The following is a 17,863-nucleotide window of genomic DNA, read 5'->3' as shown; positions in this document are numbered from 1 at the left end:
TCATTTTTTGACTGCCTGCATAAAATAAGTCTGTTTCTTCAGCTGATCAAAACCCTGTATTTTTGGTCCTGCATGTAGTCTTGTGACACTACTTCACATGTGACATACAACTAGCTGTGAAAAGGTATTAAAAAACTTTGCAATAATAAATCACATGAATCAATTTGAGAACAATTGTAGAGATTCTACATATTTTGTGAATTTTAGAGTTTCTTCTAAAAGAATTCTGTTAGCTCATCTAAAAACCCTATTATTTACTTCTCTATAGGGAGATATTCCCTTTCCTTGTTCTCTCTTACCCTGTCAACTTCTCACCTTCACTAGGGCTCCCATTGTACTTGTCAAACATTCTTATGTTTCAGCAAACTCCTCATGTATCCTGCTGAACTGTGAATAGACTGCAGATACTGGGCTGTAATTACACCTTTCAGATACACAGAGCAGGTGTGGCATCAATCCAGTAAGACACAAGATAGCTTCTCTGCCCTCTTCCTGATTATTGCTGAAATTTAGCCAAGAGACTTCAATGTCCAACAAAACAACACATCTGTGACCTAATACTGCCTTGAGCCTCCTTCTTTCTTCACTGAGTAGCAACAAACTCATCCTATCACACTCACTACAAACCCTAACCCCAGAAACCAGCAACAGTTATTTCAGTAATTCTTTAATCTTCAAAAGACAACCTCCAGTCAACCACTAAGCTTTCCCTTACTTATCTGGAACACTTTCACTGCCCCTCAGCACCACTTCGCTGTTGGCACTTTTGTCCCTACACAAGAGGATGGAACACAACCAAATGTCTGCTTTCAGCTCCCCAGCATTTGCACTACTTAACTACAAAGTCAAGCTGGGCGCAGCCACCAATTTATCTATCAATTCCAGACACTATTAACTCCTGTACTCTTAGGTCCCTAGCCATTTTATCTATCCAATTAAAATCACTATTTTTTTTCATCTCCATGTACTACAATAACAAGACAGTTAGCAGAGAGCATAAACAGAATTTTTAAATATGAAATATGCATATACTATGGTTAATGAAAATGCACGGAATTTTCCATTCTTTGGAGATCACCATTTAACTGCCCTTCCTCTGTTCCCTTCCACTACAATTCTCACATTACTTCTCTATAAGGCTCTGAGTATTTTCCTTTCTTCTTTCCTTTCTCCCTCCTTGCCTTCTTCCTTCCTTCATTTCTCTAAACCTGTCCATCTCTTCTGAAAGTTTTTCTCTACAAAACTGTTTTATTCTTCCTCATATAAAGCTACAGTTTTTGTATCACACAACAAATTAGGTTGGACCTCAGCAGGTCAAAGTAGGTCTAACTAATTTTACATGAGATATCTTATAGCCTTTCTCACTCCTGCCTCTGAAACTCTGAGCTCCATTTGCCGTATGATGGTCAACACACTGCTCACAAAGCTAGAAGGAGTCAAAAAGGAAAAAAAGCAATTTTTAGATGCTTAGAAATAATTGTAAGAGCAGCCTTCTGGGCTAAATGGTAATAAATGGAATATAAAATGCTCCTTTTTGGAAAATTGATTCATCCCTATCCTATCATATATTTAAGGAATGTGACGCACTAATTTATGCATGTATTGCACATAAAAAATCACAACAATTTCATCAAACTAGAAGAGTATAAGTAGTTGGAATCCACTTCACAGAATGAAAGGTTCTTGTAGAAACAACACTAGGTACCTAAGAACAACTATTTCCAAAGAAGACATTGCATCTCTCTACTTATTACAGCCTGACCACATAACTCCCTCCTTTACCTAGAGTAAAATTATTCAGACAGGTTATTTGTAACTTTTCTTCAGTCAAATGCTGAAATGATCTGTAATTGGAGATTCTAATGTGCATTCAATCCTAATATAAAATATGCATTTTTCAGGTCACACATTTTAGACAAACTAAAAATATGGATGAATCACAAAGTATTTAGAAACATAATTCCTAATTTAGTGCTTACTTTTCCACTGATTTCCAATATGAAACAAGCTTTATTTCAATAGCAAGTAAAGTACTCAAACAGAAATTAGATACTTAAATAAGGTTATGGACTGAGGCTAATCTGTAATTTATATTTCATTGTTTCACAGAGTAATGAATTGGTAAGCAGTGTAATTATTTTTATTTCACTAACATTTTGTTATCATTTACTATTTCAAGTAATAGACTTTGAGCTAGTCTTACTAACCTCCTCGAGCAAAGCTATTGGATAGATTTACATCCAAATGTCCTGGCACTACCTGCTTAAACACAGTAGACATTCTTGAAGCCCTCCTTTCAGTGCCTAAAGTCAGCCAAAAAAAGAATACAAGATTAAAAAACTACAGTGTTACTCAAACTAACACTTTACATAACTGATACAAATGCCCTTTTTCACACAATACAGCTAATTCTTGCCAATGTAGTACTTCAGATTTATTTTTTAAGAAACATGTATACATTGGAAACAGTACAGAGATGTTAGATACAGCTAAGCAATCAACATATTTTACAGTAAATGAAGCAAAGCATGTACTTTGGGAATGGTGTTATCTTACAAGAAAAGCCACTGTTTGACGGTATTAGGCCAATTACCACCAACTGAGTAAGAAAAGACAGACACAATTTCAAGTCTCATACTCCCCTTTCTAAGACAGTGGGGTTACCTTCACATAAACCTTATCAGGTTTCATCACAGAATAACTGAAATAAAACATGGATTCATTTTTATATAGTTCCACATATGCATTGCTCAAATAGTGTATTTTGAAAGACTTTTCACAGCAAGTAAATCTCTACTTGGAACTGACAATAAAAGCCCATTATGAGTATATAACACACATGAAAATGCCTGCATGCCCTCCATTGCTGCTGTAGCTAAATATTGCATCTGTTCATACAGAATCTGAGTCTGCAATCTTGTATTTTCTCATTATAGGAAATAGAATAGTATTTTGAATTGTCTTCAATTTGGCATTCACTTATTCAATATACAGATTTCGATAAACTTAATTTGTTATAGAAGACTTTAAAGTGGATCTTTGCTTTTAATTATGTTATATAATCTAATTGTTGCATTTGATATAAAAAAATTGGACATTTTTGGCATCGTAATATTCTGCAGAACCTTATTTTATTTGTTCCAGAATTGTAATAAATTACTAATGCCTCAAGATTGGCCTGTCATACTCAAGTGAATTTTATCAAAAACTATGACCCACAGGTAGGTAATCATTTACTGTCAGATTTAAGAATATTGAAAAATATTTTGGGAAAGATTGTAAACATTCTTTACACATGGAAAACACATTCATTGAAAGTAAGAGTGAATGAGCTAACTGGAAAATGCAACAATAAAGAAACAACAGAGTTCATTTGGGAGAAACTGAATTAACACCAAATCAAAGAAAAGTCACTTTTCAACTCAACGATAGAAAATCACTATGTAAACCAATTTTACCTGGAGACAGAGCAATTGTTGGTCTAACAGTGAGAGTATTACTGCCATTCATTTTGCAGTGGACGGATATCACATTCAGTAAGGCTTGTAGGTATTTTTCCTGTTCTATACTGCTTGAAGATTCTAAAGAAGCAGGAGCTAGACGCATAAGAAGAATGGAATACATCAAAATACAAATACGCTTATAAATACATAGAATAGCAAAACAAAAAGCTTACTATATAAAGCAGAGCATTGAAAACGTCATGGTTTATCAAAGGTTCAAAACCCCATTCTTTTGATGACAAAGAGTGCTCAGCTGTTCACCTAGATGTTCTCTTGCATTCCACTCCACAAAGCTAATCTTCTGGAAGTCTGTTACCTCATGGTTACTACATAAAATATTCACCATTAGCCAGTGATCACTACAAACAGAAAGGAAATTATGTAGTTTTCCCTTCACTTTCAGAACAAAAAGCAACACCTCTAAGTTTGTGCTATTTGTCAGTAAATTTCAGCCTTTAAAAAAAAAGTGTAGAGAACAGACAGCAAAATTTAAGTTAAATCCATACTCAATCAGCTCTTCCTCATTCCAGTAACGGAAGTTACTTACCTATAACTGGAGGTTCCTTGAGATATATTGCCCATTTACTGAAAGTATACATACATCAGAAGACAGTGTTCATGCACTCTGCTGCATTTAGAGACATTAAACGGACACAATCTACATGTCTTTCAGGTAATCTACCTCCAGAATCTGACCTTTTTAGTGGAATAAAGAAGGGAGGAAAGAGGATGGACAGTGCATATACACCTGGAAAACACATGTCAAGGGATCTCCGCTTATGAAAAGTAATGTTCCCATTCTCTAGTGACAATCCACCTGCTCCTTCACCAGTAAGTAACTTCAGAAAGCATCTTCCCACATGCTTAGGTAACTTGTAGGAGGAGGTTGCCCTTGTAGGCTGCCCTGTTGTAAGAACCACAATTCCTTCTCTGAAAACCTCTGAATAATAATTTATGTGCACGTAGTTTCAGATGAATACTCTACAGACGTCAGAAACAGAATCGTTTTTCAGTTGTTAACTGACATTGCTTAATTTGCTGGAGACATGGAAAAGGATCATTTCAGAAAGAGAGAAGAAGCTGCAAATGACTGGATGAAAGCAAAGCCACAGAGGAAACAGACACAGTTTAAAAAACAGAGGATGGAGGAAAAAAGGCAAGATGAGAAGGTATGATGCTCTGAGAAAGTACTGAAGGAAGTACAGAATCAAGGGGGGTGGGGAGTGGGGGGTGGAAATCTTAACCAGAAATACTCCACCCATTTGTGTTCAGGTGCAAGGACTTAAAGAAAGGGGAAGAGATGAAGGTCAGGTCCTGGGCCACACTATGATGACAAAAAAGTGTCCAGTCTCAATGAGTCAGACTTTTTTCAAATGCCAAACAAAAGTTTTGGAATTCTAGTTTATTGTAGCCACCTCTGGACTCACTGTAGGACAAAAATGTCATAGCTGCTTAAACCAAGATTTGGTATCTTGACCACAAGAGCTAAGATTCAGAAAAAGAGATAAAGTGAGTCAAAGAATTTGACCGAGCACATTTTGACAAACCACAATGGTAACTTATAAATAGTTTTAATCAGTGATGATCCAATCAGATCCTATGCTGGAGACTAATAGTAAGCTAATTAGCTGGAGGTGGCAAAAGAAATTTCAAGATAGCCCTGTTAAAATTAGTATCTAAATAGCCTTATAAAAATTAGTGTCTGAATTGGAAAGTACAATTAGCAAGTGATTAGAAAATGTACATGCAGGAAACATCACGCTGTTTCTGTCTGACAAAGTGGAACGAGCCTGAAGAAACACATTATTTTCTCTTCAACTCTTAAGCAGGGTTTACACTTCCTGAAATGCATTTGAATGATCTCTGGGTCTCCTGGTCCTTGAAGCAGTGCCACAGAAAGCCAATTTAGGTCTTAACAATTTACTTAAATGAAAGGAAATGAAATGTCTACATGAAAGAATAATGTCATTACCACTTGCACTTACAAAGTTTTATTTTGTGAAGAGTATTGTGTGTGTTTTAGGAAAGAGATACAACAGACTAACAGCCTGACTTATATTCAAGTCTGTTATTGAACCAGACAGATACCTGAATTAAAGGTTGAGGGCAATAATGTCCTTGTGAAAGATTATAAGTAGAAAATTTGCCCTTCATCCGGAACCACCAATCATTACATCACACAGTGCTTAACAGTAGTGTAAAGGGATGAAAGATTACTGGTGACTCAAAGCATGAACTCCTTACCTGCACAGGTGAACAAGCATTTCTATAAAATGATTGACCTTTTAAGTATATCATACATGAAGGCCATCACAACAGCATGGATTTAAACAAAAGATAGAGATGGAGATCCAGCAACTCACTACTGTGCATAATTTCTCTAAAAATTATGTTCTGTGCTTCTTATATAACATATTGATCTCAACTATGCTTTGAGAACTTGCTTAAATGCACAATGTAACAAGAAATCACAAAAATGTTCATTAAGTTCCAGCAGGTGGTCTTTGTTTCTGTGTATCAGTCCAGAACTGCCTAATAAAAATCTACTCCTATGAAATCTCTGCTTAGGAAGGTATCCATCTGTCAACTTGAATTTGATTTAAGATTATCTTTGTCCTCTTAGCTTCTATCACAATGCTTTTTTCAATATAGACTTTCCTTCATTGTACACAACTCCTATTGAGGCAAATACATGCACCTGTGCATATCTTTATTGATGAGTTCCTTCAAAAGTTTTGTTTCACCGAGCTTCAACCTCATCATGAATAAATATTCTATAAATATTTTTCGTTTTCCTTGTAGCACCTTCCTGAGGAGAGTCTCCATTTTCTTCACATTTTAAAAAACCACTAACTCCAGAAGCTAATGTCTGAGAGATACAGTTATTGTCAATCACATTATCTATTGCCTAATACACTGCTGGAAGTAAGACAATGACAATATAAAAGACTACACAAAATAAAAAAAGAAACTACCTACAAAAGCAACGAGATTACACACAGTGAACAAGCTTTAATGGGTCAGGCTTTGAAAATCTTGTTTTAGAAGGTTATTATACTCCCATGCACATTAAAATTGTAGCTACTACAGAAAACATGAAAGTGTGTGTCTTTATATAATTTGCAGACTATTCCTGCAGAATTTTTTCAATTTATTATACTTATACCAGGTTAGAGATGCCTGGCTCGTACTTCAGCTAAGACAATCAGAATTAAATCAGTTTATAAGACTAACATTTGAATTGCCTTGCTTAGGATTCACATCATAAACCTGTGGAACAACTAGTGTAGTTCACAGCTTTGGCAGCTGCCATGTTAACTATTGGTAGTACTTCACTGATTCATTTTATGAATCTTTTCAACAAAAATGCGTTATACAAAACTCAATTCATTACCTTGCTTCTCACTCCAACTAAAAAATGCCACCACAAAGCACTGAAGAGACACACTGAATCAATGCCATAGCAGTGAATATTCAGTAGATAACCAGTGATTCACAGATTAGTGTTAATAGCCAGTCCAGACACTGTCTGAGGTAGAAAATGTTTTTCTATTAAGATCCCTGAAATTTTGAGATTTTAAAAGTGAATTTGATATACACAACATCTCATATATCTAAATATTATGTCTGATATAAACTATTCTCACAAATAATAAAATTCTAGTTTTCATAATCTGTGAAGGAAAAACTCAGGAGGACTATCAGAAAATATTTAAATCATGTAATCTTTGAACTACTTTTATGTGACTTGCACATATTTGTACAGTATGCTTGTTATAGGTTTTGAAAAATCCTATAGAACAAACTATTCAGTAGATTCAAACCCTTTAATTGCATTTTAGTCATTATTGGGCTGAAACATAAACAGGACTGAGGAATTTCTTTGCTACCTTAATGAGTTCCTGTTATTCCAATTCTACCTCACATTTCCTTTTTCTCAAAAAAGAAAAATTAAGGCCTAATTCTAGAATAACTTCTAAACAACTATCAGTTTGATTAAAGAGAATACTGACTTTTTCTTTAGAAATATACCACATTCACCCTTGGCATGAAATTAACTCCAAAGAAACTATCAACATAAGAGATGGAAATCCAGGCAGTCACAATAAGTATCCTAAACTTTGCCTGTGAATGATGAAAGTCAACTAATGTTCTTTCCAAAATTACTGTTGCTCTAATATGTTACCTTCTTCTGAAAAATTAATTATTCTGACAAATCTTGTGCTACTCCCATGTTGATCACACAAAAGAAGAAATTTACTTAATGCAAAGACCTCATCTGGAATCTTTCAGGTCTATTCTTTATAAAAGTTACACTAATATTAGGATGAAAAACATGAGAAAATCCAATGGATAATGATATATCTAATATTTTATATAATCCTCTATTAAAAGGGACAACACACACTCACTACATAAACCAGTGCAAAGGAAAAAGATAACTTAAAGGAAACAGGGGAAGTCTGCATTGCATTTGGCAGATGTGAGCTTTTACTGAAGACTTTTGGTATGTATATAATCTCTCTTCAAATTATTCACTGACATTTTTTGAACCACTTTATTACCATTCAAGATCTGCTTCTTGGCATGTAGTAATTAAACTGAACTAATACACCATCAGATAACCATTCATATCCTGAGACTCTTGATTCAATCCTATCACTGATTTCCTCTAGAAAAATATTATTTCTATATAAAATTACTTATACAGAGAGCCTATGCTGCATCAACTCACCTGTAGTATGTGTGTTTTGAGATTTGAAGAGGCCAACAACACCTTTTCCATGAAAGCCCCCAGATCTCAGTAGAAGCGTACTGTTTTTAGTGTTCTTCCAACAGACAACTGGCAGGCGATTGTGACGGTAACAGCGAGCGACTCGCTGCAGACTGCTGTCTTGAACAGACTGAGGTACTACCAGAAGCCCAGGATAACTATTGACAAAAAGATGAAAAAATTTGACAGGAATTAAAATTGCTTTCAAAATTTTAAACAATGAAAAAAATTCCTAGAATCACAAGCTGAATGTAAATCTTAATGAAAATACACTTCAACTCTGAGAATTATTTTTTATTTAGTAATTCTCATTTTTAGTCCAATCTAGGCAAATATATTAATTTGTAAAGAAAACTGCATTTTCAAAACCAATTGTAATTATGAAAAATTTGTAATACTATCATTACTAGTCTCTTTCCATTTAAGGTTACATTTTATTTGGTAATATTTTTCTTCTTAGTAGATCTCTTATCTGTCACTATAATGAAGCCATACTTTTGAGCATTACAGAAAATTTTGAGGCATACAAATGATGCAGTGCTTTTGTTTTGACATTTGTATTTGAAATATGAGAATTGAAAGGAAAGAATGTTAGATTGTCTAAAGTATCACAACTAAAACAATAGTTTTGGGGTTGTGTCAAAAAACATTTAAATTTTACAACTGGATTCCTTGGAACAGTGTATTTGAAACTGCATTTTTGTGTACTTTTTAAAACAATACAATATATTGAGAGATTAGGAAATTCACTGATACAACTTTAAAAATAGAAAACCCAGGAAGATGGTAGTTGTGTTAATATTAGTGAAAGAAGGAATCAAGCAATATGAAAGATTATTTTCTATGTCCTCCAAAAAATATACAATTTAAGTGCCAATTTCATATGTTAAGAAGAAACTAAGACAAGCAGCAGGGAAAAGTTAGTGCTTACTAAACAACTTTGTTCCTCTATAATATTCACTGTTCCTATAAATTCAGTTCTTCGACATTTATTGAACTGCCCTCATACAAAACCCATGTACATAACATTTATGGTCTACTTCTTAAAACACAGTAATCAAACTAGTATTTGATTAGTAGGTTAAGTATTTATATCCTGAGATTTGTAATCCACTCAGATATTAATTATCTTTTCCAAATAATCCTACAAATATTAAAAACTGGTGGGTTTAGAGGAGGAAAGAGTTGTCTGCATGATGTTCAAAGCATAATGAAAACGTACAGATTTAATGCCTTCATCTGCGTCGTACTCAATGGCGATTGAACAAAACCAGTTATTAGGCTGTCACTCTAGCTAAGTCAGACAAAAAGAAAGGATCTAATATTTTCTGTGTGCCCTTTTTCCACGAACAACTGGTGATTTCACTATCCATAATGAAAGCAATAACTAGTCAAAACCAGCTTTAAAGAATACAAATGCTCTTCTGATATGACTCATGCGGATATGTTTTTATATTAAAAAGAATTTTTGTGGGTAGTGGTAGTAAACTACATCAGCTTTCCACATGAAAAAAGGAGTCAGTAACATTCATGTGTTAAAAAAAACACGTGACTTTGAGCACGACAAACTTTTAAAGTAGTGTAGATACCTTAATGAATTCAATTTTAAAATAGATCTATTTGATGAAAATGTTTATGTATAATTGTTTCTGAGGCTTGCTTTCTCATGTAGGAACAGAACAGATTTTATATGCAAATATGCTACATAAATAATTTCCAGTACCAACACAAGTTACAGAAATCACATCAAGAGAGTCAGTTCTGCCAGGTAACTTTAGTGGCTAGGTCAGAAAGCTGAAAAATAGCCGTAGAAAACCAAGAGAGAGAGAAACTTGTTCAAAAGGCATTTCAGAGTATCTAGGTTATTTCCTCCAAAAGCCCCACTCTCTTTCCATGGGCTATAAAAAGAATCTAAGAAGGAAGACTTGTGGTGTCTGACAGAGCTTCTGGGGCAGTTCTGAAAGCTCATTTCTGAAAGCTCTATTTCTGGCTACCATTGCTGGCACTCTTTCTGAATCTCCTGAATACATATGCGGCTACCAGAAGATGAATCTCTAAGTGGAATACAAATAGCTTCGAGGTCACTAGTTGAACACTCCTAGTGTAGACAAAAATTTTTTAAGAATAAATTCCTTAAATGGATACATCATATGGTATGTGTGTTATGCCATCGTTACTTTCAACTACTTGATTGAATTGGTAAACTCACCTCCTGCAAAGTGAATACATCCTGTTCAGTGCAGTTATTCTTAAGTATTCTGTTTTTGAGCGAGAAGAGTTACTACTGATGGTCCCTAGTCCCAAACGTTGATAGTCTCTGAAACAGGCTCTTTCTACTAATTGCTCCATTGTTGATTTTTCTGATGCTTTAAGGGTACCACTTGTGTGCAGCTCGCTGTCATCTGAAACTAAAGTTAGAAATCTTTGAGTTTGCTATTGGAGAGGCCAGCAGTTACACAGAAAACGATGCTATTTTCTTCTGAACAAAATATTAGTTTGTCTTACTGTCGGTGACGAATGACAAGAACTAATACATACAAACCACAGTTTATAGAAGTTTCAAGGAATAAAATAATACTTTAGTCAGGAAACCTGAATATATCGCACTGTTACCTACTGCACTTGTGACTACCATGGCTTACTAAAATTACTCTTCACATACATGGCTTACTCTTGCTAAAATCCTGGAAAAAGTTATCTCATATATTCATTTGAGCTGAACTGAAGGCAGAAAATCTTTCTTTCAACAAATTATGAAAACCTGTTAAACTCTAAACTGCTATACAAAGATGAACACAAGACAGAATAATGAAAAATGTGCACAAAATTTCATTAAACATCCAAGATAAAATGGACCTCACAATTCTTTTAAACTATCTTCAAAAGATGTAAAAATCTTTTTAAGGCTCGGTTCAAATAAAAAAATGTTTGTGTGTCATGATTTCACAGATGACTGTTGGTTTCTTAATGCCTCAGTTTCAATGTCTGTCTCAGCAGATTTATTCAGCCGTGCATGTCAGCTGCACTCCAAAGCAGAAAAACCTTTAACCATGAGAGAAAAACCATGTCACAAGTTCGAACTACACTGAAATTCAAGTCAAGCAAGGTCTTTGTACAAAACCTGCCACCTGCCTGTTACTGACACAGTAACCTAAGTAGTATAGAGTTTAATGCTGTGGCTATCTCCTTTTTTTCTGTGTTTTCATACTTTTTATGTTACAAAAGAAGTTACAGAACATTTACAAGTATAAAGCGCACTAACAAGAAACAAATGAGTTTTAGAAATAATTTTATTTTTGGGCATACAGAAACTTGGCATTTAACAGTTTTGAATGGAAAGCTATAACTGACTCAGACAATACGATGGTGCATTTTTTGAAATATTTTTTTTCTAAACGCATTTTTCTCTCATGAAAGCATGTATATTGGTGATCAGAATTTGCAAAACATTTTCATGTGCAAAAAAGACAGAGATTATAAGAGCTCATATTGGTATTCCTTAACCAGAAGAGGAAGATGTAGATGTTTTGCTATCTTAAGTTCAAAATATTTTTTTTTTATTTGATTTTGAAAAGAGGAGGAATAACCTCTCTATTTTACTGTTCCTGCGATGTGACTGACTGTAAATGTGGGTTTTACAGTCTCCTATTTTATAGAACACATCAGTATGATCACCTATAGAAAACAGAATCTAGTAGTGATGAGGTTCTAAACTCCAAAGATAAAAAGATGAGGAGGAATTGGAGAGAAATTTAGTGTTCATTAGCAGCAACTAATAACTAGAGCACTGTGCCCAGTTTTGGAAATCACATTGCAAGTTATATGTGGACCAGCTAAAGAGGACTGAGAAAAGAGCAATGAAGAGGATCAGAAGACTATCAAGATTAATAAACAAAGAACTGAAAGAACTACCGATATTTAATATTCAGAAAAGAACAGACGAGAAATATTACAATAGTCCATAAATACATTAAGCACTGCAATCGAAGAGAATAATCTCTTCTATATGTATATGACGGCAGAATAAGAAATGAAGGCTTTGAACTGTGGCATGGAAATGTTTAGGCCTGAATATTAGAAAGTTGCTTATTTTTTTCCAGCATTTAGGACGGTTAAAGCATTAGTACAAACTGCCTAGAGTTGTGGAACCTTCATCTTCGAAAGCTTCTAAGAAGTCAGGTAAACATCTATGAGGAACAGATTAAGTATGTTGATCTTGCCTTGGGGCAGAGAGACGTAGTAGACCATCTCTTGAAGTTCCTTCCAAGCCTATCTTTAACATTTCTTTTTTAAGACCCTACATCACCTGCTGCAGATAGTTGCCATTTGCTTCATTGTTGGTATAGCTGCAGAGTGTCCTATACTTCAGTTTTTGAGATTTGCAAACAAAAAGTCATTCACAGCAGTCAATATAAAAGAAATTGCGGTGATTAAATAGCAAACCTACTACAGCTGTTTGCACTCTGTCCGAAGCAAACAGTTACTACTGTTGTCAGCTGACTATACCTGAGGTGTCAGTGCAGCACGCAGATGAAAGCAAACTCTCAGACTTTAATCACCTTCCACATTCCCAGTCACAACATCTGGAAAGCTGCAGGTAGGAAGACTCACAATTTACATTTTTTTAATTTTTGTTAGGGGAGGAAAGAAGTGACTATCACTAATGTTTATTTAACACTTGTGTTCGTGGAAGAACGTAGTTGTTTTGTAGGTCAGCAATGCAAAAAAATTTCTTCATTGTCAAGAGAAGTACAAAAATACAGGTATGCTTGTGCTTGGTGTCTCTTGGAGAAGGACACAAAATGACCCAAAAATTGCACTGGTACAGCCAGCAATTGCTTCTGACCCAAAGAATCTGCAACATCAGAACATATACTAACTCAACACTTGAGGAAGGTGCTGGAAATTCAATTAAGAATGTAATTTTTCAGCACTATAAAGACATTCTGTATTTCTCAATCTTTTCTTTTTACCTTTATTCCATCACTTTCATCTGGAATGAAAGAAGAGAATGAATATATTTTAGGTTTCCTGGAATGGCTTTCTTCCATTTTGTCAAGAACAGAGACAGCGCAGTAACAGTCCTGCTTCAGACAACTTTTATATACCTGCTCATAAGTTGCATTAGTTGCCTTGCTTACTGACCAAATATTCAGAAGGAAAATTTGGCTTGTTTGATGTTTTGAAGAAATTATTAGTGTTTGATAAACACTTCGTTATCTGAAATGCTTATTTAATTATTTATTTTTTTAAAAAGAATGGTATGACAAAACAATACTTGTGTATGTACAGGAGAATCTGGTTCCCTCTAGTGGTTTATTATAAATTAGCACTGGTCCAGATGATATACCCACAGCCGCACGTGGTAGGAAAAGAAATATTTGGAAGAAAGTCAAACTCCACACTATCACACAAACTACACAAAGTGTCCAAATCACTTTCAACCTTCTGTCTCCAAATCGTTTCAACCAAAATTTGGAAAAATGATGTTCTCAGTAGCAATGACTTTTGCTGCTTTCAGAAGTCATTTGTCACTTCCACATTCACATAAGTCTCCCATAGTATTTGCTCTTTGAGTCTAACCAATCAATGCTTTCTCACGATAAACTAACTGTAGATGTCATGATGTCTAAAGATAAATAGAAACTACAGTATGCTTCTGTGCTGTTCCATCTACACTTTTATGATGTAAAAAATTATAAAAAAGCTACTAGATGAAAATAATTTGATAACTAAAAAAAAAATCTAGTATTTCGCTTTACCACTGAATGAAGTCAACTTCATCTTTTGCCTCATCATCACAAAACAAAACACTTACTAAATGTACATATTTGAAACCTTTCTCTTTTCTATCTCGGAAGACTGCAATTTCTTCTTGAAGATATTACTTATTCAATATATTGGAATGGAAGCATAAAAGGATAGACTTATCAACCAACATGGAAAAAAATGTTTTGTATTACCAGAGATATCATCATCTTCATTCCAGCCTGGACGATTCCCTCTTTCTTCCACTATTGTGCCTGTCTTCTTCTTTAATAAATATTGGCGTCCAATTGTCATCTTCCCAGCACGTTTTGCTCCTTTCACAATGCTTTTTGAGAAGGTGCTATAAATTCATAGCAATAAAAATATTTAGAAAGATACATATGATTTCCCCTGATAGCACGTATGGATTTTTATGATGAACCCACTTACCTAAGTAAAATGTATTTCATATTTTTTCCTTTAATATAATAAAAAAAAATATAACCTGCAAAAATGACTTTCTATATTAATTTTTAAACACCAATTTTATTATTTCGAGATAAATTTGTGTCTATTACATCTAATGGTAATGAATAAGCAGATATCATATTTTGTTTAGGTATTTGTATTTTGCTAGCAATGTGATAAAACTACAAGTTGAAAAAGTAAAGGCAAGAAAGATGGAAATTACCTTAAAGTTTTAGGATTCCATGACTAGTTTAGGATTCTACTTTCCTGCATCAACAATTCAATAATCAACACAGAATCACAGGAACTACCACTCTAGAACAGACTAATGATCCATCTAGTCTAGTAAAAATTAACGTACAACATGAACTTCAAAAGAGGACCCAAAGCTCAAAGTCCAGATTAAAAAACTCTAAGACAACTGTACAGACTATATTAAGAGTAAAATTAGTTCTAATCCACATTAAGTTATTAACCTATAAAGTAATACACCAGAAATCTGGTTTTTAAGTTGGCATAGTTTGCATAGCTGAAGATACTGCCTACATTGTGCATGTTTCAAAATGTAATAAGATACTTGTTTAAATTTACTGCAGTCAGAAATTTAGATAAATAACATATTCCTATACTAAACTGACACGTATATCATACTACTCTACCTCTTATTCATTAAATAAAAAAAATAGATGCTGAATAGCAATCAGCTATTTTGACTTTCCTGAAAACTGCTTGAACGATCTGCATTTCTACAAAACTGTCAGATTGTTCAATGTACTTGACTAATACTAAACAAGAATATCAGTAATAAAAGAAGAAGAATGACTATACCGGAATGAAGTGTTCTTTTCTTTTTGTTTTGGTAAAATTATCTGTGGTGCTGTTTGCCCAGCTGCAAATGCAAAAGTGCTGAAGATAGATTGAGGATAACGGAACTTCATTAACTGCTTCTTAAATATTTCCACCACTTCAGGACTGACTTCTTCATCAAATGCTACTTTAATTAACTGCATAATAAAGACATGATATGTTAGAAATGGAAAAAAAAAATACAGAAATTAAAAGATCCTAAAATGTATTAGCAAAATTCCCATACTTATGCAGTACTATGCCAATCGGAAAATACAACTATATGTGTGTATATTTTAATGATTTTTTGAGGGATATTAAACAGGTTATTAATTTTTTATTTAAATTTTACATTTCTGTCCTAATACTAAGATATTTTCACTAAGAAGCATCTGGAATTCTCATAATATCAAACACAAAATATTTTGGTAAATCCAAGTAGTAGTGTTGGCACTAAGATGTCTACAACAGTTTGAATACGAGTCATATGGGACAGCTTAGCTTGGAAATATTCTGCCAGCTCTGCCCATGTACTGGGAACTAAGGCTGGTAATGCACTTTAAAGACTCTCATCATACCAACAGTTTCAGCATTCATACGTCACAACCCTCATTTGTTACAAAAGGAACAGAAAGTAAACTGTTTGCTGATTGTTTTTGTTCTCATAAGCTAATACAAAAGTATGCTAAACAAAAGCAAAGATGATGTTTGACCAGAATCCAGCACTAAAAACACTGAGCTGTGCCTGCATTTAGCACATCATTGAAGCATGCTAACTATTCCGGTAAAAAGACTTCTAGAAAATAAAAGTCCTCATGAAATCTTCTCAAAAGTCCTCAAGAACAACTTTCTTTCAGTTGTTTTGCTCACTTGTGTTCTTAATCTTATGTTTTTGAATAGGATAGTGAAGGACGATTAGCTAAATAATGTCCATTATTACAAGAAAATAGTAAAACACTGATCTATTTTATTGTGTTTTCAAATGTTAGAGTTGTTGCTCTCAAAGAAAACACAGCTCTGCAGTCAGCCACCTAACAAAATACTTCATAGACTGCAGTCTACTTTCAGTCCATGATATAAAGTTCATTGCCTTCAGCTTTAAACTAGACTGGAAGGGGCAGAGGGATAATATCAGGCTTGTCTGTGACAAGCTGAGAGGACCTGAAGAGCAGCAGAAAGGAATTCCAGACACTCCAGCCAGTAAGTCAGCTTCAGGAGGGACCAAACACAAATGCCTCTACACAAACGCACATAGCACGGAGTTAGAGACGTGCCCATCTGCAGGGCTATGATCTTAGTGGCATCAAGGAGATGTGATGGGATGGCTCCTGTGACTGGAGCGTCAGAATGGAAGGATACAGGCTCTTTAGGAAGGACAGGCAGGGGAGACAAGGAGGAGGTGTCACCCTCTATGCCAATGACCAGCTGGAGTGCATGGAGCTCTGCCTGGGGATAGATGAGGAGCTGATCGAAAGCTTATGGGTCATGATTAAAGAAAGGGCAGGGACAGGGGACATTATAGTGGGGGGTCTGCTACAGGCCACCTGACCAGGAAGATGAAATGGATGAGGCCCTCTACAGACAGACAGGAGCAGCCTCATGTTCACAAGCCCTGGTCTTCATCGGGGACTTCAGCCACTTCGATACCTGTTGGAGGGACAACACAGCAGGGCATGAGCAATCCAGGAACCTCCTGGAATGCACTGATGATAACTTCCTCCTCCAAGCGACAGAGGAACCAATGAGGAGAAGTGCTTTGCTGGACCTTGTTCTCACTAACAAGGAGGGGCTGGTGGGGAATGTGAAGCTCAAGGGCAGCCTTGGCTGTAGTGACTATGAAATGGTGGAGTTCAAGATCCTTAGGGTAGTGAGGAGAGCATACAGCAAGCGCACTACCTTGGTCTTCAACAGATCAGACTTAGGCCTCTTCAGGGACCTGTTCGGTAGAATACCATGGGATAACGCCCTGGAGGGAAGAGGGGCCCAAGAAAGCTGGTTAATATTCAAGGTGTTAATATTCACGTCCTCCAACCTCAGGACTGATGCATCTCAAGAGGAAGTCGGGCAAAAATGTCGTGAGGTTTGCATGGATGAACAAGAAGGTCCTGGACAAGCTCAAACACAAAAGGGTAGCCTACAGAGGGTGGAAGCAAGGACTGGTAGCAAGGACTGGTAGCCTGGGAGGAATACAGACAAATTGTCTGAGCAGCCAGGGATCAGGATAGGAAAGCTAAAGCCCTGAGAGAATTACATCTAGCATGGGACATCAAGGGCAAAAAAAAAAAAAGAGAAAAGCTTCTGTAAGTACATCAGTCAATGATAAAAGGAGGTCCAGGGAAAATGTGGGCCCTCTCTGGAAGGAACTGTGAGATCTGGTTATCCAGGATATTTAGAAGGCTGAGACACTCAGCGACTTCTTTGCCTCAGTCTTCACTGGCAAGTGCTCACACCACCCAAGTCACAGAAAACAAAGGCAGGGACTGGGAGAATAAAGAACCACCCACTGTAGAAGATCAGGTTCAGA

At 35.4% G+C, this 17,863-nt stretch overlaps 1 protein-coding gene across 1 annotated transcript in view; it reads right to left on the bottom strand.

The window, feature by feature from the left end:
• Positions 1–17,863, bottom strand: part of SBF2 (SET binding factor 2) — a 282,057-nt gene that overhangs the window by 33,951 nt on the left and 230,243 nt on the right. The window contains exons 25-30 of the mRNA XM_086612941.1: positions 15,322–15,497; positions 14,241–14,386; positions 10,487–10,685; positions 8,239–8,435; positions 3,459–3,596; positions 2,208–2,303 (exon numbers count right to left, since the gene is read on the bottom strand). Coding sequence (XP_086469067.1) covers positions 2,208–2,303; positions 3,459–3,596; positions 8,239–8,435; positions 10,487–10,685; positions 14,241–14,386; positions 15,322–15,497 — 952 coding nt within the window. The remainder of the gene's footprint in view (positions 1–2,207; positions 2,304–3,458; positions 3,597–8,238; positions 8,436–10,486; positions 10,686–14,240; positions 14,387–15,321; positions 15,498–17,863) is intronic.

Source organism: Tauraco erythrolophus, chromosome 6 (assembly GCF_009769465.1).
Source record: "Tauraco erythrolophus isolate bTauEry1 chromosome 6, bTauEry1.pri, whole genome shotgun sequence".
Classification (NCBI taxonomy): domain Eukaryota; kingdom Metazoa; phylum Chordata; class Aves; order Musophagiformes; family Musophagidae; genus Tauraco; species Tauraco erythrolophus.
This window is presented reverse-complemented; position numbering and strand designations above follow the sequence as displayed.